The sequence below is a fragment of the Myotis brandtii genome, unplaced genomic scaffold (assembly GCF_000412655.1).
Source record: "Myotis brandtii unplaced genomic scaffold, ASM41265v1 scaffold8, whole genome shotgun sequence".
In the NCBI taxonomy this organism is placed as follows: Eukaryota; Metazoa; Chordata; class Mammalia; order Chiroptera; family Vespertilionidae; genus Myotis; species Myotis brandtii.
This window is the reverse complement of record NW_005371219.1, coordinates 637,437-662,172: the sequence shown is the minus strand read 5'-3', so window position 1 is coordinate 662,172 and position 24,736 is coordinate 637,437. Positions and strand designations below refer to the sequence as shown.

The 24,736-nt window shown below is 39.4% G+C and overlaps 1 protein-coding gene across 1 annotated transcript in view; it reads left to right on the top strand.

The window, feature by feature from the left end:
* EPM2A (epilepsy, progressive myoclonus type 2A, Lafora disease (laforin)) overlaps positions 1-23,954 on the top strand; it is a 49,729-nt gene extending 25,775 nt beyond the window's left edge. The window contains exons 3-4 of the mRNA XM_014531290.1: positions 16,745-16,986; positions 23,260-23,954. Of these exons, the coding sequence (XP_014386776.1) occupies positions 16,745-16,986; positions 23,260-23,537 (520 nt within the window). The 3' untranslated portion in view covers positions 23,538-23,954. The remainder of the gene's footprint in view (positions 1-16,744; positions 16,987-23,259) is intronic.
* The last annotated feature ends 782 nt before the right edge of the window (positions 23,955-24,736 follow it).

Genomic DNA, 24,736 nt, shown 5'->3' with positions numbered 1-24,736 from the left:
TATATATATTCCAAATATTTCACTTATTTCAGTGTTAAACTTTAAGTAACCAGGAAGTGATCTCAGTTAATAAACTTCTCATACCTTCCATTGCTGGGGAAACAAAGAAGTGAGTTAGAATCTAGGTCAGGTTGTAATAAACTTGACAGACTTTGTAAAGCTCTGAAGGCATCTTTGAATTTCTGTTGGAGTCGCAAGTATGGTAAATTAAAACCACTTTTGTATTTCATACAATCAAGAAAATTTTCAGTAGCATAAAAAGTGAAATGATTATTTTTTTGGTTTCTGCTTCCTGGTTCTGAAATAATTTTCTACTGTCTGTGTTTTTATACAGTATTAGACTTTCATAGCCTGTGCAGAAAATGGTAAAATTAACACTTTAAAACTATATTGCTTGGTCAACAAATATACAGGTGGTTCTGAGATGAGGACAGTGGAGGACTGAAGAAGTTCAGGAAACTCCCTGGCCTCCTGAAGCCTACTGCCCAGGCTGGAGATCCAGGGAAGAGTAACTATTACAGTTCAAGTCTGAAGGCTATCTACTGGCGAAATTTTCTCTTCTTGGGAGTTCAGTCTTTTTTTTTTTTTAAGGCCTTCAGCTAATTGGATGAGGCCCATCTACATTATGGGGGTAATATCCTTTACTCAAAGACTACTAATTTAATATGAACCTCATCTAAAAAATACCTTCACAGAAACATCTAGAAAAATGATTGACTAAATACCTGGGTACTGTTGCCAGCCAAGCTGACACATAAGGGTAACATTCTCAGATATCACTCGCTGCCTCTAGGGGCCCTTCTACTCTGACCTTCACTTGTTTAATTTATATATTGCTAATAAAATTCTTCGCTAATAATTCTGATTTTCTGGAGAATGCTGACTAATATAATATCAATAATAGTTGAGTGCTATGGCTTCAGCCGAAAAAAATCAGCTGGAAGATTGTCGTGTATCTCTTACTTCCATTTCCTGCATTTAACCTGCCTAGGTGAGGAGCTCCTGGAGATCCGGGGAGACAATAGCAGAGGTCTGCTTTGGATAAAGACTGCCAGGGGGAGCATCCTTTAATTCTTATGTTTAAAACTGTCAGAAATTAATATGCAAAGACCCTAAGCTTATCATATGGATTTCTCCTTTCACTGGTTGTTAGGAAGGCTTTTAGAGAGAACAGGCAACGCTGTGGAAAGCACATTAGTTGAAATGTCTAGACTTTATTCTTCAAGAGTTGCAGGGCATTATACAGATTGCCCTTTGTCTCCATGCCTCTGTTTCTGCTTGTAGGTTAAGCAAGATAACAGAAGTTCATGACCCCACACATACAGGCCAAACAAATCTATGTGTTACAAGTCCAGACAATGGTTCTCCTTGTAATGACTAGAAAGGAGGGGGAGAAGTTCTGTTTTTGGTTTTGGTACTGGCTATATGGATATGTTCACTTTGTAAAACATCTACTGAGCAGTACATTTATATGTATTTTTAAAGTGTATTATGTTTCAGTAGAAGGGTTTTAAAAGTTCGTGTCTTGCAAATACTTTCAAAAATTGATAGGGCTCAAAAATTATAATGTGCCACAAAGATAAACAACCCAAATAACTTGTTACAGCATTTCCATTCAATAGAGTCCACCAGAAAATTAGTAAAGGCAAACAAAAAGAGATGGTAAAGTAGACAAAGGAAAACAAATTTCTTTGCAGTCCATTAACTGATTTTCAGTCGATCCCTAAATTGCATTTTAGATCTCTGGTACTATACTTATTTTCCTTGTGATATTCATCTCGAGAATGCAATGAGCCCAAATAGTTGAATTTGTGAAAATGCTTTTTGAGGTTTGTTAAAACAGGATGGAAAAGCCAAAGTCATAGCAGTATAAAAGGAACAAATAAAGCCTCTTACAAGAATGTTTGAAGCTTCATGGGTCCTAAAGTCAGAAAATGGAATTATTTAGTGTTTCAATAAAGCTTCGGGACTCCCCATCCTCCTTTTGTGAGCCATAAGTGTCACATCAGCCAACTACTTTTAATATCAGTGAGAAGCAGATGGATAGAATTTCATGCACACAGAGTGTGCGGGAAACTATAAAACATACACAACATTTTCTGCAGATCCCCTTTCATCTATTTAGTAAAGTAACAGAATCCCAAATTAAGAGATTAAAGAAAATGCATCTGAGAAGCTGAGTGTGTTGGGCAATAGGGTGAACATCAGCATAGTTGAGGACTCACTGCAATTCTCCCTCTTCTCTTTTGGTTATTTTATATTCGTGGCCATTCTTCTTCCCTTGTGTAAATATAAAAATATACCATTTAATTCCTAATTCTGTTGGCTGGGTGGAAAAGGCAGTTCTCTAATATATCCCTTAGTATTTCGGGTTGTGGAAATGCTGTGCATTGCTCAGCAGCGGCTGAGGAAGGCTGCCTTTACATTGATAGAAACAGGTGTTCTCTTTTAGTTGTCATGTCAGCTCCCTTCTGAGAATCTCAGATAAGTGGTCCAAATTACATCTAAGAGGAAAATTCGCCAAAGCATAATTACTTTTCATCAGGGTGCCACAAATAATGAAAAGAAAAGAACATTGGATGTATATTGTAATCTACTTAATCACCATCATTTTAAAAAGCTGATGTAGAATTCCTTACTTCAGGACAAATTGTATCGCTTTGGTGGTAAATTAGGCATATTTTCTAAACACTAAATTATATTTCTTCTACTTCACATTTGGCTAAGAAAAGCTGACTACACTGGTCTTTGTAGCAATGGAATATAAGAGATAAGGTTTGCAGCTGCCATTTGGAACTGCATTTTTGTCTATTCTTCAACAGCTTCCTGTGTTTCTATTCATATTGAATGAATCCTCTTCTTTCTTTTACTTGGTAAGATACATTCAGTCAGTGTTGCTATCTGTGCAGGATGCAGGCAAGATTCCTTACATCACCTTGCCTGTCCATCCTCCTCCCGCTCCCCCTCACCCAAGAGCTAAACTTTTAGACAGCATTAGATTATTAGTAAGGTAGAAATAGTAAGGCTTTGCTCAATGATAATGATCTTGCATAGTGCATAAGAAATCCTATCAGAATTTCATGTCCCATTCCTCTGCATTTAAGAGAAGTTCTAGAACTGGAAAACTTCAATAAAGGCACAATGGAAAATCCAAGATGGGTAAAACTAGGTTTGACTCAAGTTCAACCATTGATTAGATATGGGAAGTTGTTTAAACTCTGCTTTGGTTAATTCATCTATAAAATTAGGGTAATACTACCCATCCTGTAAGAATCAAATAGCATAACAAAACAATTTTTGTAGTTTGTATTTGATTAATATTAGTAATTATAAAGGCAATCTCATATTTTGTGGGGGTGTGTAGACTTTTAAGGAGGGGATTGGTGAAAGGGCCCATCCTACATCAGCTCCTTTAAGGAGGGTCAAAGCCTTCAGGTCACTTTCTGTTTCTCCAATTGCTTTCTGTTTCTTCCCCATCAGCAGCTCTTCCTCTGCGATCCTACCTGTTCATCCTTTCCAGCCCACATCATTTAGACCCTTCCACCACCGTCTCTACTCTCTCTTCGCATCCCACGCAGATGACTGCTTCCTTTCTTCCTCCAGCCAACTGGCTCGATGGAATAGAAATGCTCACTCATAAAATAAAATTTGTCTTGATGATCAAGTTACTATGGGGAGGAGCTATAGGCTTCCCAGTACTCTACACATCTAAAGCAGGGATTGGAAGACTTGTTCTGTAGAGGTCAGACAGTATATATTTCAGGCTTTGTGGGCCACATGCTTTCTGTTGCAGCTTTTCACCTTTTTTGTTATAATGGGAAGGTAGGTATAGACCAAATGTAAGCAAATGAGCATGGCAGTGTTTCATGAACACTTTATTTACAAAAAGAGGTGGTAAGCTGCACTTGGCCCATGGGACATAGTTTTCTGAGTCTCTCAGACGTTGAGATGAATCGCACCATACTAGAGTTTAAAGGGACATAGCAATCATGTAGTCCAGTTTCCCCCAGCATGTGCTCTCCTGCAACCAAGGGTTAACTGGTCAAATATATTTTGGAAATGCTATGTGATGTGTCCCCTTGTTAGAGGCTCACCAACACGTTAGCATACTTAAGGCCCTGACTTTTTTTGAGGGTGTACTATTAGTAATAGGAATAATAACTAATGCTTTAATAGTTCTTACCGTGTGCTTGAAAATATTCTAAATGATTTTACATATATTATTTTACTTACTCTCACAACTCTATGTGGTAGGTAGTATTGTTAGTGCCATTTTATATGCAGGTTATTTAATCTGCCCAACCCAAGGTGATTAGTGGATCCAGGATTCAAATTTAGGCAGCCCGGCTCCAGGGTTTGTACCCTCAGCCACCATCCACCTTGTCATAATATCTAGACACGTCTGTGAAACTGTGAGTTGAGAAAGTGCTTCTTTAATCCAATTCTCTCAGTTTACACATTAGAAGTGAAGTCTAGAGAGATTCCAATGACTTTGCAAAGGTTGCAAGCTTAAGTAGTAACTGAGATAAGTCTACAAATCAGTTAAATCACTACCGGCTACTTGAAGAAATCCCTCAATTCATCCTTTATAAAGACAGAAAATACTTTTAAAAATGAGTAATCACCTCTAATTTTCCCCTTTAAATTCAGATTTTATAACCAGTTTCATTTAATGGGAGTAAATATACAGTTTGATTTTTGAAAAGTAGAATTATTTTTACCTTACTATGAGGCAGTATTATTAGGTAGTCCCCTGTCAACGGAAAGATGACAAATCTTTATCTCCAACTCTGACCTCTCTCTCATTCTACATCAGTGATCCCGGGGCCTCAATCTACCTTAAATCAGTTCGGATGCTTGAAAAAAATGATACTGGGCCCGATCCCACTGTCTCAGAATTCTGTTTCATGAAGGATCTTGAGTGAATATTCCTAAAGATGCCTCCAAGCGATTCTAGTATGTAGCCAAGATTGCGAATCACTGCTCCAGAATCACATTTATTATTGTCTGCTAAATTTGTCCACTTGCAGTAACAGCTAACATTGAAAATACGACATGTCATGAAATGAAACTTATGGCTATGGTCCATGGGTTATAATTAATGAAAATGTGACCACATTCCAAGCATGAGTGGAACTTTATTATTGCAGATGAATTGTACTGGTGGCTATAATATTCTATCAGTTTTATGTGAGTGGAACCTTTGGATTGACATGCATAGCTGCAGAACTGGGCTGACCAAAAAACTCAGGGAGTCTGATAAGTTGCTGCAAGTCTATGTGGCTCCCACAGAACTGGACTCTACCTTTTATGTGACTGGTTATGCCTGGGACCAATCCTCCAAAATACCAGTATTTTGGAGGATTAGTTTTGACACCATCCTCCACCTACTTGTAAATATTATAATAATTTATAGTAAAATAATTTATAAAAGAAATCATGTGTAGTAGAAGAATTCAGGCTAACACAGACCATTTATGAGAGCGAATGTGATAGAAATAACTGGGGACTTGAGATGGTCTAATTGCTACTATTGACACCAAATTTGTTTTAAAATTTTCTGGCAGTTAAGGCAAAAAAGAAAACATGTTGAATTACGTGATTTATTTTATGGCTGAAAACAGCCTTCACATTTGTCTGCAGAGAAAATTGGTATTTTGAGCTAATTTCAACCAGTAATTTAACACATACATCCTTGGGATAACACAGTTGAAAATATCTTCACCACAGTTTCGCAAAAGCCATAGTCCATAGTTGTTCATTCACTCACTCACTCATTCATGTATTTAATTACATATTTGCTTTTAAGGGCTAACTATATGCTGCATATGATGTTAAGTTGTGGGAATATGTTGATCAATAAGACATTCAACCAGTAATTTAACACATACATCCTTGGGATAACACAGTTGAAAATATCTTCACCACAGTTTCGCAAAAGCCATAGTCCATAGTTGTTCATTCACTCACTCACTCATTCATGTATTTAATTACATATTTGCTTTTAAGGGCTAACTATATGCTGGATATGATGTTAAGTTCTGGGAATATGTTGATCAATAAGACATTCTTCTCAAGGAGCTCACAGCAATGAGGAGGAAATGCTCAGGAAAACCAACATTTCAGAGTGGGAGAGCCCAGAGTGAATAAATCATTTGTACATGTTATTGGGACACAAAGGAGGAGTCATGGGGGATCAGGGAAGATTGAGTAGTCTTGATCAGATAGATGAGCAGTGAGAATGCATTCCAAGAGGAAGAACTGCAGGATAAGAGCCAGGGAAGGGAAAGTGCACAGCGCTTCAGGAGACTTGCAAATCTATCCCCTAATTTGGAGGGTGGGGTTCAAATGGGGATTCTGGATTAATGATATATGTAGGGATCAGATTCCCAAGGGTCAGGCCAAAAAATTGAGACTTCATAAGAAAGTGATGGGAATCACCTCTGTATTTTAGGTAGTGGAGTCACATGATCAGTTTTGTGTTTTAGAAAGATCACTCTCTAGCTACATGGTGGAAGGGAGACAGACTGTGAGGTCACTTATGAGGCTATTGGTGTAATTGACTTAAGTGTTGAGGGTCTGAGGGGAAACAATGATAATGGGAGAAAGAGGACAGATTTGAAAGCTATTTAGGAGACTGACAGTGTTAATGACTGCAGGGAAGGAGAAGAGGAAAGAACTAAGGAACGTTTCCTGGCTGTAGGTGGCTGGGTGGCATGCAATTTATGGAGATCAAGCACCATGGAGGAGAATTAGGTTTTTGGGTGGGGAGCAAAGGGTGGAGATGGTGAAGAGGAGTTTAGTTGACACCTACAGGACGTTGAGTGGAGAATTCCAGTAGAGCATTGAGGTGTGAGTTGGAGGCAGTAGATTTGTAACTAACCAGCATGTAGATGGTAGTTACTGATGGCAATGTATATTAGTGAGATAAGAGCATATAAATGAAGAGAGACCACAGTTTAGACTCTAAGAAACACACTAAAAAGACTTGCAGAGGATACGACCTTATGAAGGAAACAGAAGCACAGTAAGAGTAAACTAGAAGTATCCAGGGAAATGGAAGTGATCCATAGGATAACGCTACCACCTAGTAATAGAATTTGGGACAGAGATAGAAAATGCACATTTCAAACGGGCTGGATCCGGCCCGCGGGCCGTAGTTTGCCCACGGCTGGTTTAGACTCTAAGAAACACACTAAAAAGGCTTGCAGAGGATACGACCTTATGAAGGAAACAGAAGCACAGTAAGAGTAAACTAGAAGTATCCAGGGAAATGGAAGTGATCCATAGGATAACGCTACCACCTAGTAATAGAATTTGGGACAGAGATAGAAAATGCACATCAAACTGTCTCTTTAAAAGATAAATTGTGTCAGATGGGACTTGATAGGTGCTGGGTCTTTGGCTACTGGACTGAATTCTCTTACTAGGAGCCTATAGATATTATTTAACGGACAGATGATTTAGGTATCTGACATGTTTCAAAAGTTTGACATCCAAACATATCTCCACACACTTAAGCCCAGTGGTGAATGCAGAATAACTTTCCTCAGAGGCAGAGCAGCCTCGAACAGACTATCAAACTACATCGGGAAGGCCGGGGAGGGTTGGGGGGCAGGAGGGAGGGGTTAGAGATCAACCGAAGGACTGATAAGCATAACCAATGGACATAAGGCACTGGGAGGTAGGGGAGGCCAGGGGATTGTCAAGGGCGGGAAAAAAAAGGAGACATACGTAATACTCTGTAATACTTTAAGCAATAAAAAAATAAATAAAAGAGAAATAATAGTAATAATAAAAGAATAACTTTCCTGAAAAATCTTGAAAATATTTAAGCACTTGCATAGTGAAAGGTGGAGATGACAATGTCCTGGGCTATGAAACATGGAAGAGGAATTTTAGCTTAAAAAATTTAAGACCAATTTGTACCAATTAAACACTTCAGTGACTAGAAGCTATGTATGCTCAGTGGAATGGACGATCTTAAATAAAACTGTATGTGAAGGTCTTGCCAGAATGAATTAAGTACATATAAGAGCACTATATAAGTGAATGCCATCTCATGATGATTAGGGTTATTTGATATTTACCTATTTAAACATGACAGTGATAGTTTGCATATGATTGGTACTTAATTCTCTTTGTGAGTTGTATTGGAATACATGGCCGACTATTTATTTAAGACCTTTCCTAGTTAGAAAGAACATAAGTAGATCAAGTTTTACTGAACCTGTCTTGTTCTCCCATATCTATGGGTCCGCAGGATCTGTGGTAACTTAAGAAAACAGGCCTCTTTGATTTGCACATTCATCGAAGGGTTTATTGGCTATCCTGGCTTCTCTCTGGAGATCATAAAATACACTCTATGTGGCCTGACTCCCGACTGAATGAAACGAGCAAAATTTCCCAGGGATTGTGTAGGTCCCAATATCACAGTATTTTCTTCAGTTATACATTTCTCTTTGTTCCCTACTCACATCTCAAAGGGGAGAGGAGGTGTTTATTTTGTGTCTTTCTGGAACCTTATCGAATTTCTGACACTCCTGAATGCAGCATTACTAACTGCATCAGAGTTCTCAACCATTTAAATTCCTTGGTGTCCCATAAATTTCAAGTCTTGTGTGTATTTTCCCCAGTTTTCAGATCCCTATGTAAAATCTCAAACTGCATATTTTAAAATATAACACTAAAGGGAATTTCAGGTTCCTATCGAGAGGCCAATGAGCACCGTAAACAAGGAAAAAAGAGGAATGTTTTAGAACTAAGGAAGGTCATTTTGTGAACATAGCCATTTGGCTTCTTGCAGATGGGAAATAAAGAAAGAGGGATAAGGGGATTTTAAAATTTTCTGTAATCAGAATTTTTTTAAAATAGCAAGCATCCCTGCATGGTTGACATGAGGCCTCTAATATTAGCATCAACAATACAGATCAAATGGTTGTCTTTTGTTTGCTCTAGCAGATCTTATTTAGTTACTTCTCAGGGCACCTGAGCATTATGAATTGTATTGAACTATCTTGTATAATACTATAATAATAGTATTTCAATTAAATAGCATTATAAAAGTATTCCTTGCTACTCAAAGTGTGTTCCAAGAGCCAGTAGCATTGGTGTTGGAGGGGAACTTGTGAAATTGCAGAATCTCAGCTCCAACCTAGATTGACAGAATGACTATACACATCTTAACATGATCCCCAGATGACTTGTTTGTGCATTAATATTTGAGAAGCACTGGCTTAGATGAGTATAACCTTAGGACTATCTAAAATGATGTTTTGGTCAATAAAATTATAATGAAAACAGCTATTGTGGCTCAGAGTATTTAATAGAATCCCCCTTCACACTAGGAATTCCTTGTATTTCAATAAATGAAATGATTGGGAATGATGAATTATTACTGTTAAAAAAGAAGAAAATAACGATTTTTTTTCATTTTTCAACCGTTTTTCCCCTAAATTTATTTTTGTTTTAGAGCTGAAATAAAGACCCATAAGTGAAAAGAATACATTTAAAAAAATCTGTTTGGTAAAATTGATTAAATAAATAAACTAATTCCATTGTCTATAGTGGAAATTTCTTCAATATGAGTTAAATCTAAATGATGGGCAACATATCCTGTGTACAAATTCCTTACATCAATTAAAAAAACCCTACCTTATTAACATTTGCATTATAGAAATAAAGATCTGAGTGGAAAAGTAAAAGGAAGTTTGAATAGTTTGATATCTTTTTAAGAAAAAAAAGACTTTAAGCATATGGCTGCCATTAGCATGATGGTTAGTAAATAAAATGGTAGTTAATCTGAAACTTGTAAAAATATATAGCAAAGAAACCTAGATATATAAGCTTCATTGAGGGTAGACCTGGTTAAGAAATTGTAGATTATAATACCATATTAGTAAACTTGTGGTCATTTTTGATCTTTACTTTCCCTGAAACCTTTCATCCAATTCATGTGCAAGTTCTGTTGGCTCCACCCCTAAAGTACATTTGAGTTAGCCCACTTTTATCTGCACCAGTAACTGTATTCCAAACCATCGCTATCCAAAAGGTCTTCCCTCTTCCCCTTAACAGCCAGTCATCTTTTAAAAACTCTAAAATAAGCCCATGTTACTGCTCTGCTTAAAAATCCTTCATTGGTTTTTCATTGTTTTTATATTGTTATACAAATTTCCTAGCACACCAGTAAGGCCTAGCATGGTTTTCTCAATCTGTCTCATGCCACACTCCTTCCTTGTTCACCTCATTCCATGCCTCTAGGTGTCTCTTAGTTCTTAAAGCCTAACTCCCTCTTCTCGCCCTCATTTTCCTAAGTCAGGTTTCAGCTTTAATGTCACCTTCAGAGAAGAACTTCCTGATTGTTTTATCTGAAGTCTAGCTCCCCTGTGGTTCTCTATTTTAACTCCCTGTTTATGTCATTGAGAGCATATTACAATTTAATTTCATAAATTTTATACATTTTGTGTCTTTACTTGCTTATTGCTTGTCATCCTAAAAGAATGTAGGTTCAAATGTGGGCATACCATGACTGTCTCCCTCACCATTGCTTGTTGGGTGCCTTGCACAAAGCAGGCATATCACTCCGTGTTCATTTAATAGACAAAATGACTTTAAAACAAATACCAAAAAGTGCAAATGTTTAATTTTTATCAGTTCCTTGATCTTCTTTGGTTCCCAATTCATTATGCAAGAGATTAATTTCAAACAAATCCTTTTAAATTTATTATTAGAAAAAAATATTAAACATGACACTGTACTCTTTCAAGGAATGCTAAACATTGGAAACAAAGTTACTATGCCAGGATGATATTTTATTGGAATGTTTTGTTGACATTTGTGTCAAGAAAACCAGTTGGGCCTACTATCCTAGCTATTTGTCTTAATCTTTGTGTTACCTTGTGATTGATTTTAAGAAAGTGATGTGTGCTGGTTGCCTTATTTACTACTTGAATCTGTCAATATGGCATATAAACCATATTTCAGGGCAATAAATGCCCAAAACGAGAAGGCCAAACTCTCTGGGACTAAGAGTCTTAAGGAGTTATGAGTCTGAGAGAATGTGCACTTATACATTTCAGGTAATTCTAATGTATTTATCAAAACTAGACACCTCAGAACTTTAGAACTGAGACATCAGATCAGGAAGGAAGCCAGGAAGTCCAGCCAGGCTGGAGGTGCTCAGGTGATGGATTGAAGGATGTGAGTTAAGGAGAGTGGGTAGTATTGTGTATAAGAGAACAATTTGGGCACCACAATCAAACATTAGTCATATTTGTAGAATTCCATACATCAGGATGAAAGGTGAAAACTATCTGCTAAAATGCTTTACTTCAAGTATACCTGATGTGGGGATACCTGAAGAGTCTGGATGATTGAATGTACATATTTTAAGTCTGAATGTTTAGATCTTGTATTCATCTCCTGGGGCTGCCATAACAAGGTGCCATAAGCTGGGTTGCCTAAATGACAGAAATTTATTGTCTCAAAATCTGGAGGCTAAAGGTCCAAGATCAGTGTATCTGTAGGGTTGATTTGTTCTGAGAGCTGTAAGGGAAGGACCTGTTCCAGCCTCTTGCTTTGTAGATGGCCCTTTTCTTCCTTTATCTTCACATCGTCCTGTCTCTATACATGTCTGTGTCCAACTTTCCCTTCTGATAAAGACAGCAGTCATATTGGATCAGAGCCTACCCTAATGGCTTTATCTTAACCAATTACCTCTGAGAGACAGATCTCTGAATAAGGTCACATTCTGAGGTTAGGACTGCCACACAGAAAATTTGGGAAAACACAATTCAACCCATTGAAGACCTTTATAATTAATTTAATTATATGGCATTTTATAATATAGAAAATAAATTACATACGTCAAAAATATTTGCTTCATGTGGTTATAAACTACATAGCATGTCTAAAAAATCAAAGAAAGTGACTGCATTTATAAAAGAACAATTTGGGCCCCGCAATCAAACATTAGTCATATATATTTGTAGAATTATAGAGCACGTGCTATGTATACACAATAGTCTATGATTCATAAGCAAACTATAATAACACTCTTTCTTTGAAATAAAGAAGTTAATTAGTATCACTCTCTAAATTGGAATTTGTCTTTGAGCAGTTGTCCAGCCTTCGCTAGAGTCTGTGACAAGCACCCTTTTGGGTTAGAAGTTTGGCATTAATTACCTAAAACAACACCAGAGGACACATTTTCTGCAGAAGGAGCTCTATGTGCTAATGAAGCTCGGAGTTCACTGGGAATTGCTTTTAATGTTTCTCCTGCTTTCTCACTAATGAGATCTAAATTATAGGAATGATAGATGTTTTTCCCCTGACCCATTATTTAAAAGCCAGATCACATTTTAATTTCACATCAAATTGCCCATAAAATATTAAATAAGGTAAATGTAACACAATTATCTAACTTAGGAAATGTGCTAATTTTCTTTAATATATATACTCTCAACTGGGTCTTGTGAAGAATCTCTGCAAAATCCATCTTTTTCTATCTCTGAAATGGTGCTGTGTTTGTATGGCTAAGAAGAGGGCACTACAATTCAATAATTGTGGTCTCTTGGTGTGATAAGAAATAAACAAAAACCTACGTCCATACATCGATCTCATCATTCTTGTGGTTTTCCTAATTTTTTCCCCTGTGGACAAAAATAATGCTAATGCTCACCTTCAGGAAAAGGTTACTCTGCCACTTCTCTGGCCTTTAGTGATGAAGCCTGTGATGTGGAGTCCATATAATGGTCTCATTTCCTGGTATCTCTTGTCTTTTTCATGCTCCTCTTGCCAATACCCCATGTTTTGTTTGTTTTCCCCAAAGTGAGTGGATGCACGTTCTGCCTGATGTGCTCATTATTGCCAGCTAGGCCTCCTTCGACTGACAGCTGAGATGTAGCAAGCTGGCTTGGATTCATATGCTTAAGTAGCCATTGTACCACTGACCCTAGCCTGACAGGTGGAGCAAACGGGGTAGTACTGTGATCTGACTACCTGGAACCACAAATTTAGGTTTACTCGAATGAAATTGGTTTTGATTTGCAGTTGAAGAAGGTTCCAGAAATGTCAGCCATGCATTTCTTTCCTGTGGTCGTTAGCTACATTGTAATATTTCTAGGGAGAATTTTATTTAAGTCCAATCTTGTTGGATCAGAGTGGCAATTGTCAAAACCCAGGTTAAATAGTTTTTTTTCTACAAAAGTACATTCTTAATGGATATAACTATCTTGCCTAATAATAGACAAACATGTAAATTGACCGTTCCTTCGCTTAGCTCACCAGCCAATCAGGAGAGTATGCAAATTAACCCAACAAAGATGGCGGTTAATTTGCATACGTAGGTGTGAAGCGGCGGAGCGAAGACTGAAGGCTCTGGCCGGAGCAGCGAAGGCCTAGGTCCTGGGTGCCGGAGGAAAACCGGTGCTGGCATCCAGGGGAAGGGAAGGCCTATTGCACGAATCTCTTCATGCAATGGGCCTCTAGTATTAAATATTTGTCATGACTCAGCAGTTGATTTGACTTTTTTTAGAAGAAATGACGCATTAAACACATGGGCATATTTTCTCAAAACTACTCTTTCCTAACAGACAGTTCCCTTTCCTCACTCTGTCTAAGAATCAGTTGCATTTTTGAAACTGTTTTGGGAGGAAGGTAAGGACTTAAACTTAGATATACATGTGTGTAGAGTTGAGCAAGTCCACATCCTCTCATTTCCATATTTTGTACTTCTACCAAAAGGTATTGAGATCTATATACCAAATATGTAAGCTTCTCTTACATATTTATTGTGATCTGCTGAGCTGGTAACGTACATACTCTGGCTAATTTCTAAGGGAAAATAATCCACAGAGTTTTAGACCTCACTCCAGAGCCATTTTATGAGTACTTTTGGGGTAGAGCCTGGTAATAGCAGTTTTTATAAAAGCACCAGGTTTGGGAACCTCTGTCCTGGGCTGGCTGAGTGTCAATACCCATTTGGTACCATGAACTCCCTTTGACTTTTCCAAATAATCTATAGTGAAGTTGACAGAAAGCTCTGATAAAAACTCAATATTAATAGTAAGTTACTCATAAAATAATCTGCTGGAAGTTTTGCAGTGTAATTGACAATATAAGCTGTGTATTTTGTTCCATTTTTATATCTTTGAAGTTTGGTATGTCTTGCATTAAAACTACCTTTATACAAAATTTTTATTCCCTAAATTCCATACTTCAGCAAGTTTCTTTTCACCTTTTAAAAAATTCCTGATTTAAAAAATTGTTTAAAGTATAATGGACACCAAAAGAAAATTAAAACTAAGATGGAATGTGTAAAACTTAACTTTTGATGGCATCAAATTATTCTCTTTTGAATGGATAAGTAAGAGTTTAATTACTATTTAGAAAGCAAATCATGCATCTTATTACTTTCAGTTTATCATATACTAGAAATATATCACCTACTGTTAGAGCCAACAAACTGCACTTTAGCTGTCTGATTAAGCAGCCTCCATTGATTTGTGTGTTTTTAACAAGCCCAGTATTTTGTCTAAATGTCTCATATAATGGTTTAGTAAATTTACTTTATATCTTTCTCTATCCTTCAATACAGTGCTTGTTTTTAGAATTTATCTTTAGTTATCTATCTCCTAGGACTGGAACATCTTGCTTAAAAAATCAGGAATTGTTTTATATTTGTTTCTTAAATAAGACTCTGACTTTTGGCATTTCTAGGGGAAGAATTAATTATGTTCTAAAAAGGCTGGAAATAATCTGATACAGAAACTGGTGTTTATATGTGTGTGTGAGAATGTGTGAGTGTGTATTTCAAGGGCTTATTTCCATTAGAAAATGGATGTGGGAAATATGTATGTTAAAGTACCAAGTTTGGATCTGTTTACCTTTGACTTATTCTGAATTTCCCAAGGTTCACAGTTAGTTTAAATATACTTGTAGAGCATGGCTGAATGAAATGATAGGATAATACCTTTCTAAGCAACACAACATGATTCTATGCACTGACTCTGCTTTGGGATGCTGATTTCTTATTTTAGTGGGCGCAAATGTCCCTATTTACCTGTTGTATATCTCTATGAATTATTTTTTGGTCTTTATGTAAATCTTGCATGCTAGCCATTTTATTTGGAATTTATTTACTAGCTAAATACTAAGTACTACCCACTCTAATGACAAAATATTCAAGTGAACTCGGGGTAACGTTTGGAATTCAGCTCCCCTATCATGAATCTATGTTTTAATATTTTACCAGTGCACTTCAAGATTTTGCCAACAAAAATCCATTGTTGTTCAAAAGGCTGTAATTCTTGGTTATATAACTGAAGTGTCCACTCCCCTCTTTTTCAGTTTAGGGTACTTTAGTATCCTAGGTTAAACCCCAAAGTGTAAGTATGGCAGCCTAGCACTGCTAGCTACTAGGCATCCAGCAGGTTATTGGAGGAGGAATTTTTAAAGGATAATGGAAGGGAGTATGGAACATATAGATAGAGGTAGATTTCTATTCTTACTCATCAGCCAGAGGGAAGGGACAGTGACCCAGGGGTTATGAAGTTTCCATTCCTGCAAAGACTAACAATTGAGAGAGCAATGTGTCCTGGTCAGGCACAGCTCTGGGGCATGCTAAAAGGGCGTCTGTTGATGCTCTTTCTCTCAGCCCATTGGGCCCCATGGAATCTCTGAGAATTCTTTACAGTCAGGATTTAAAGTGGAAAAGCCTTGGGTCCTATTCCCCTCTTCATAGTACCATTAAGTCTTTCCTGGGTTTCTCACTTTTTCTCTTTTTAAAATTGTATCCCCTTTATTTTTCCACAATAATCCATAAGGAAATTCCTAATAACCCATTAGATTTAGAACCCAAGCAACAATAAAAAATTGGTTTATTCTCTCCTGGAGGGTAAGTAGGATGCAAGATTTAAAAAGACAATGCTGGATCTTGTAGGATATTTCATTGAGGATGGAATGAGAATAGCCACATTTGAGATTAGTCAGTTGGCTTGTTACCTTAACATCTACAATGACAACAACAGCTAAAAGGCAAAAAACAAGCTGGATTTCATAAAAAATAGAGGATGAATATTCTTCTCTCTGCAGAATTTAAATGAGGGATACACAGAGCAATGAAAAATTATCTGAATAACCATTGCAATACGAAAGAAATTACTAAAATAAGTACTAGTAAATTACAATAGTTAGACATAAAGTCCACTTACATTTATTGTGCATTCACTAGTGTTGTCGTTAACATCTATCTGCCTTTATTATCATTACTTAGTATACTAAAAAAAAAAAAGAACAAGTAAAAGGAGAGAAAAAGAGATAATCATTTCTACCCAATGGTACTTCTAGAAGATTCCTTTTTATCTCAGAAAATAGAGTGCAGATTTTCTTGATTTGTCCTCAGTGAGCCACCAACAATAAAACTGGAAGAGAGACAAATTACCTCTAAACACCCACAACCCGTTCTGGGTGGAGTATAAATGGTTAATCGTGACTCCCTTTAAACACAAATTTTTATCTGACTCTTGGATGTGATTTAAGATACTAATGCGTTATATAGTCTTATTCTGTCTACATGATTGGACTACACAGAAAAAGTGAAAATAAGAAGGGGGAACGAGATATATTCTTGACCTGTATCCTGAGGTGAATAAAATCGCACTTTAATACTACATGTTTTATGCAGCTTCTCAAATCTCAAACCATAGCCACAATAGTAATAGTTGACTCTGTATGTTCTCATTAGAATTCTACCAAATATCTGGCTGGGTAGCTGCCCTCGCCAAGTGGAACACGTAACCATCAAACTGAAGCATGAATTGGGGATTACAGCTGTAATGAATTTCCAGACTGAATGGGATATTGTACAGAATTCCTCAGGCTGTAATCGCTACCCAGAACCCATGACTCCAGACACTATGATTAAGCTATACAAGGAAGAAGGCTTGGTCTACATCTGGATGCCAACTCCAGATATGAGCACTGAAGGTAAGCATCAGAATCATGTTGGCTTCTTGTGAAATGTGTTTCAGAGAAGCCCTTGCCTGTCTATCTATTATCTATCTATCTATCTATCTATCTATCTATCTATCTATCTATCTATCATCTATCCATCTGCCAGCCTACCTTTCTGTCTATAATTGATTGACCTAAATACGAATAATAGAAATGGAATAAAGTAAAGGGTTTAGGTTTAACATTTAATATGTATTTTTTAATAACTTGGTTGATATTCTGTTTAGCATGGGTCTTTGATTTGTTAATTCATTAAACATGTATTTATTGCATATCTACTGTGTATGTGGTACTGGTGACTGAGAATACAACAGCAAAGAGAGGCAGGACAACTCCTGCCCTCATAGGGCTTATAATCCTATTAAATGACTACAAATAGAAATTAAAACGGATGTGTTTTTTGTTGTTGTTGTTGTTAGGAAGATACATGGATATAGCTATGAGAGTATGCACAGACAGTCAGACTCGGGAAGGGCAGTCAGGGAAGGATCCGGGGAAGCAGTGTTTGAACTAAGATCTGAAGATAGGGCTGGGGTCAGCGGTGAGGCTCCCAGGCACAGGGAGCAGCTGTCGAAGAATCCCTGTTGCAGAAGAGCATAGAGGGTTGTAGGAACTGAAAATAGGCTCGTGGGCTGCAGATCAGAGGGTGAGGGAAGTGAGTCTTGTGGGATTTGGGCATAATAAGGACTTCAGACTTTTACCTAAAGTGGTGAGAAGCAGTGCAAAGAACTGGCTGGGAGTTGCCCAACTAATCATTTTCTTTTCCTCTAGAAGTGCACTTTGATTGCAAAGTAGAGAATGGATTGGGTGGGCCCAGAGTGAATCTGGGACACCAGTTAGGCGGTAACTGCAACATTAAAGTGAGAGAGAATGAGAAGGATAAAGTTCAGGGAAGGCTTGTGATCATGAGGCTGCATTTATTGCGCAAGTACTGGCTGAGCCTGTCCTTGTGAAGAGACAGTTATGATGTGACATGGGTGCTGCTGGGGAAACAGACATAGTTTTGATGTAATGGTAAGGAGCAAGAAGACATGTTCAAGACTACAGAACAGAAGGAATGTGATGAGAGGCATGAGTGATGTGCTCCAGGAGAGTTATGGTGTGAAGAACAGGCAGGCAGGTGACATGAGTGACTTGTCATTTCAGGTGGAAGAAAGCATAGGCCAAAGTACAGAGGTATGGGATTTTAGAGGAATGGTGGGAGAAGAGGGTTCTTGTAGAAAAGGAATGGAGCTATTTGAAGCCAAGAGAACCGAGTTACACTAGTAATATGAACTAGATGTCAGCAGGGGGCAGCAGAGGGCTGTGAAAATGGCACAGGCTAAGGGAGTTTGGTCAACACTATTCTGGGGAAAGAAGAAAGATCCTGATGCCTAGGGAGGAAACGTTTCTATTATCAGTCCTCTTCCCCCCAAAGTCCATATGTATCAAACACTCTTCTAAGCAATTGCATGCATTAACTCATTTAATTCTCATAACCAGAGTTGGGACAATTAGTTATCTCCATTTTGCAGAGGAGAAGACTGAGGTACAAAAAACTTAAGTAACCCGGCCAAGGTAAAGAACAGAGACACAGCTGGATTTCAGAATGGTCTGACTCAGAACATTGCTCCAGACACCATACATGCCCACATGAACTCTTCCCACACATTCTGCAGACTGCCACACTTTCAATCTGTCATTTGCATCTTTAGGTGGAATTAGGCAGAGTCATGAGTTGCCAGGAAAGTAGCTAAATCTTCCCAGAGTCAAGCAAGATGTGGGTGGGGACAGAAGACCTTGAGAGTCGGGTTTCCTGGCATGTGGCCACATTGGCTCTTTATGAATCTCAGGTGGTCCTGCTGGCTGAGCTGGATCCCTTTGTGGGTCTTTGTGTGAACTGAGCTATCTCTGGGGATGAGGTATAATTTTTGTTCCTTAAGGAGGGGATAGTTTGGTTACTGCTCTTGGTAACACTGATCCAAAGAAGCTTAAGTTAGCCACATAAGCTTTGTATTTTTTCCAAGGGAGGAAAAAACCCCTCATTTGCACAGAAGAGCACTGGTTGAATCTAGGTCATATTTGTCCTGTCCAGCTTGTTTCTCCGGTTTCAAAACAGAAGAAATTGTTAGAGTGCCAATAGCTTCCAGAGAGCGTTTGTATTTTCGCTTCTTTGACTCTGGTTTTATAGCATTGTTATCCCATTGGGATATTATGTGTGATGAGGCTCAGAGAAGTTGAAATAAGTTTCAACTTAGTCCCAAGTCCTTACGTTTGTACCAAAGGATGTTATAGATAATACGAACCTTATCTATATTACATTGCAAAGGTGGAAAAGAAGGTAAACTAGATGATATACACGAATCCCATTGGCTCTTTATGAAGCCATCCCATGCTCTGATTACCTGAAGTCCCTGCTGACGGATCGGGGATTTGCATGCTCTTCCCTAAGATCAACTGTATTTGTATTTAAACCTTTTGGGGGTCTGCCTTTGTGAAGAGAGAATTGTGATGTGACACGGGTGCTGCTGGGAAACAGAGACAGATAAGATCATCCCCCTGTGACTGGGGGTCCCAGTCACAGCCGTGGAGCACCTTCCACACGGACTACACGAAGTGACAGCAAATGAAAGCTCCCCCTTGAAAAAGGCTAAACCCCAAGGCTACATAGAGTTCTTTTTTTTTTGGTTCAGCATAACCTGGGGAATCATGGAAGGGTTAATGACCATTTTGGAGTCCCTGAGGAATTTTTGACCAAAAGTTCCATGTCCGTGGCTCAAAGTATTAGCACAGTAAACATATAGATTAATTCTGCTGAATATTTCTAGAACTTCAGAGAAAAATCTATCTGAAAACGTTTTGAGCCACATACTGGTCATGCTGTCAGCGAACGCCTGAGAAAGAAGACAGTTTGTTAGGACTGACCTGTTCCAATCAATTGTGCCATCGATCCTTATCTTGTACATTTTGTCATATACAAATGAATTGGTTAGGTTTGCTCTCTCTCTCTCTTTTTTTTAAAATAATTTGATTTGTGTTTTTCACCTAAAAAAACAGAAAGCTCCCAAATCTAGTGTCCACCAAGAAAAAACAAGTGTGCTCTTAAGATTCAGTTTTCCTTCACAGGAAAACTGCTTGTGTTCTGCCCTCTGTCAGGGCAGTGCTTGGATAACAAATGGTCTGCCTGGCCTCCCACACGAGTTAGTGTGCTGCCGAGTCCTCGCTACCCGTTGTCACAGTCTGAGTTCTGGCCTCTGACTCAACACATGGCATTCAGCTCTGCCATGAGGCAACGACCCTGACCTTGGAGCCACAGGCCCTGGCTCGAGCCTCGTCACCCTGCATGGCTGTGTGATATGGGGCAGACTAGTTCCTGCATTTGGAAAGTGGGGATGATAATTTCTACTTTACAGGATTATAACAGTAGAATAAGTTGATGGAGATGAATGTGCTTTGAAAAGTCACCAGGTTGGGGTGTATTAGTCCCAAGTCCTTAAGTTTGTACCAAAGGATGTTATAGACAATATGATTCTTATCTATATTACATTGCAAAGGTGGAAAAGAAGATATACTAAAATAATAACAGTAATATATTCAGCCATCAGTCTGCCCCTGTATTGAGAAAGGAAAGATTGTGTGTGTGTGCATGTGTTGGAAAGGCTGAAAGTTTGTGCCAGGAGTGATTATTTCAGGGCCAGCCTTAGGTAAACCTTGGATATCATTAGGGCCCCCCACTTATTTCAGGCCCTAATGCCTCAGTCTTCCCCAACATACCCTTGTCCCCCTTCTCACCACCTTTGCTTGTCATTGCATGATTTCGGGAAGCTTTTGGTCATTTCAGAGTTGGATTAGCCTGGAAGAGGTGCGGCCTGAAGTTAGATTAGAGTGTCAGATCAAGTTGGTGTTACTGGGTTTTGTTTTATTTTGTTTTAATTCATGTACTTACCTAAGACCTTTTGAGCATCTACTGAGAGCCAAGGCCTACTGTGAGTTCCAAAAGAATGTTTCACCTTAGTTGCCAACATTTAAAATGTTGACTATTTTACATTTTAAAAATCTGCATTTCTGTCTTGCCTTTAGGTATAATTGTTTTGGGGAATGAAAACTTTTTACCAAATTAAATTCTACATGGAGCCAAAATACACAAAACATAAAAATCAGGGCTCTGGTTGACATTGGGTTTGTTACGTGAGCTTTTATTCCTCGATGGGTTACATTTTAGCTAAGGCTCCCTAGAATGGTCTTCAAGAAGAGCAATGTGGGTGCATTGGGCAGAGCTGGCCCCTCTAGGATTGGTAGCAGAGGTACTCAACCCCAGGCCAGATGTGGTTCTCACTCAGGGGTGTAGGCAGAGCATGACCAGGCGGGTGGGTTGCAGGGGCAGACTGGGAGTTTGATAGATTGACAGCATGGGGGCCAGCAGGAGCTGTTAGATGGCAGCTCTTTCTACCTTTCTCCCGCCATGTGCTGTTCTAAGCACTGAGCAGGCAGTAGCTCCTTTACAACCACCTCTTAGCAACAATGAGCTTGGGACTATTATTATCCTGTTATATCTGAAAAAACTGAGGCACAAAGGTTTTCAAAAGATCATTCTGTCATGGCCACTCAAACCCAGCCAGCCAGATGCCAAAGCCTCTGATCTTAAGCTACTGTCCTTCCCTCATCTGCCTCTGGGAGAGTGCCGTAAACAACTGACTGCATGGCAGGCCCACCCAGGTCTAACCTCAGAGCAGAGCACAGAGCTGTACATCAATCAAAGCTATGGCTCAGTTTGGACTCTGAGAAATCCCAAGACATGTAGGAGCTGGCGTGCCTCCAATTTAGATGCCCTCAGGGACCAGGTAGCCACCACAAAGAGAGACGGGGACCCCCGGAATTGCAGAGTATACCCTGCCTAAAGGAATTCCAGGTAAAACATCTCCAAACTGCTCTTTAGATCCCCATAGTAAGAGGGATTAGCAGAGTACCAGCAGCAAAATTAGATATTGTCCTGGTTTCATGTATATTTTCTGCTCCTGTCTCCCAGCTGGAAGCTAAGGTAGGCCCCCTGGATAGAGTGGTAACTGAGGGGGCCTTCAGGCCATGACCAGGTCTTTGGTAATGTCTGCCCTTCTCAGGTGCTGATGCCTGACTACAGTGTGTTGTGTTGGACTTTCAAGACTTGCATTATAAGGGTGTAGCTAAGGAGGGAAGTCTGAGTGGCTCTCCTGGGAGACTTCTGGGCCCCGGTGAAATCTGCAGGAAAATCATTTCCCACCTCTCCGGTCCTCCAGTGGGCTGGCAGTGTGAGACTGTGGCTCTCAGAGGACACCACACATTGTGTCTCTGTGGTTGAGGACAGAGAGTAACTGGAGAGGTCAAATCATAGATATGAAGTTGTATTTCCATGGACTCTGTATTTCCCTCTTTCATCCATTTTTGAAGTAATTTCCACTGACCTTCTTCCACCCGTCCCCCAAATTCACGAAATATCTTTCACTGAGAACCTGTAAGCAGAAGAAACTGCAGCATCCAGGAATGTGGTGATTTTAGGGGGATCTCTTACAACAGGCCTCGGCAGAGCATACATACCCTCTCTCCATGGCAAAGAAGACATCTAAATCATCTTGTAATCGAAAAGGTAGTCACGAAGCTGCAATAACTATAATCATAATTGCCCAGGAAAGGAAAAACTGAATTAGTTTTAATGCACACTGCACCATGAGAGAATAAATGAACAATTTATCCAATATCCCATGTGTATCAATTAATAAGTTAGTCATTTCATTGGACAAATGGAAACTAGCACATGTTGAATGAGTAAGGTTGACTTCTTTAATCGGGATGGACTAATTCTGTTTTACATTTACCTGGAAGATCCTTTTGGATGAAAGGAAATTGAGGTGACAGGACCTGTCAGGTCCTCTTTGAAATCCTCTAAACCTCTGCTGGATCTATGCTAACAGAAGATGTAAAAACTGCTCTTCTGACCACAGGCAACGGTGAACCTTTCTTTAGGGGAAATAGGTGCGGACGCAGAAGTCTCTCAAAGGGGCAGCCAAATCAAGTGACAGAGCTGCCCATTGCCTCTGCAGGGCCCCCCCATTCCATTATTAGCAGGATTTGATAGTGTCTCACCTTTTCCTTCAAAGAAAGGAATGAAGCAGGCTGTGTTACCCCTGCCTCATCGGACAGGGCGCTGTGACTTCACGGGGTGCGGAGGAGTTATTGACGGCGCTGTTGGGGTTTCATTATTTACATGTCTGTGCTGTGCTTTCTCCACCCCAGGCCGGGTACAGATGCTGCCCCAGGCGGTCTGTCTCCTGCACGCGCTGCTGGAGAATGGACACACCGTGTACGTTCACTGCAACGCGGGGGTCGGCCGGTCCACGGTGGCCGTGTGCGGCTGGCTCCACTACGTGTTGGGCTGGAAGCTGAGGAAGGTGCAGTACTTCCTTGTGGCCAAAAGGCCAGCGGTCTACATTGATGAAGACGCATTGGCCCGGGCACAAGAAGATTTTTTTCAGAAATTTGGGAAGGTGCGTTCTTCCATATGCAGTGTGTAGGTGGCCCATCTTCCCCCCCCCCCTTCCCGATTTCCTTTGGAAGCTGGGGTGACAGTAGTACAATGACCTAGGAACAAAGATTCCACCTGAAGAGACAGATCGCTGGCTTCTCCCCCAACCCACCTCCTTTAGTCTGGGGCTGACTTTCTGTTACGCTTTGGTTGAGCTGTATCGCCTTTGAAATATTTTACAAAGGAAGCTGTGACTGACACATGAGAAAAGCTACAAGCGGCTGGACTGTGCAGTGTTGTTCTAGCGTCAGATAGAAAGGGAAGGCGTGCAGTTCCTGCTGCCGGCAAGCGGACCAGCCCTTTGCGTGATAGACACTGCATCTGTTGTATTATGAAGTCATGACGACACTTGCTGCCTTGTAATGTGGCATTCAGACGAAAGATATGATGTTATGTAGATTTCATCACTTGTTGTATTATGAAGTCATGACGACACTTGCTGCCTTGTAACGTGGCATTCAGACGAAAGATAGGATGTTATGTAGATTTCATCACTTGTATGTGTATGTGCACACACACACACACACACACTTTCATACTGAGATTATAAAATGAGAGCTGGTGAATTGCCAAAGAAGGATATAAGGGTAGAAGCCTGGACTGTGACAAAGTAAGAGCTCACTGTGACCAAAATTGATGGCTTTCTAGACGTTGTTTTGCATCCTGCTTCAAAGTCTGTTCTGTTCCAGGGCATCACCTTCCTTATCTACCCACAACCCTGGGTAATACTCAAAGTAGAGTTATAATGTCTCTATTTGATCGAGGCTCAATGAACATAGATAGCTTGCCCAAGGTTTTCTGGCTATTCAGGGATGAACGGGAGTGTATTCGACTCAGTGCTTTTTCAACACAACTTGTTTTGCCAGCAATCTGTAGTGAATTCAGCGTCTCTATCTCAGAGTAAGGTTGATTTTCTGCAGCAGTTTCTACCATGAGAAATGGGACAGCATTCTGATCAGTTGCCAAAGAATTTAGGAGAGTACTTACTTTTTGAACAACCTATTTTAAAACATGGTGGGCTGTCTCAAGGCCAAAGTGGCCTGAGCTGTAGCTCACAAGAGGAACTATACAGGGTGGGGCAAACCTAGTACATGAAACAGTTTATTCTTATGTTATTACTTATTAATTATTGTATTATTTTCCATATGAACAACTGTAAGCCTACTTTTGCCCCACCCTGTATTATCA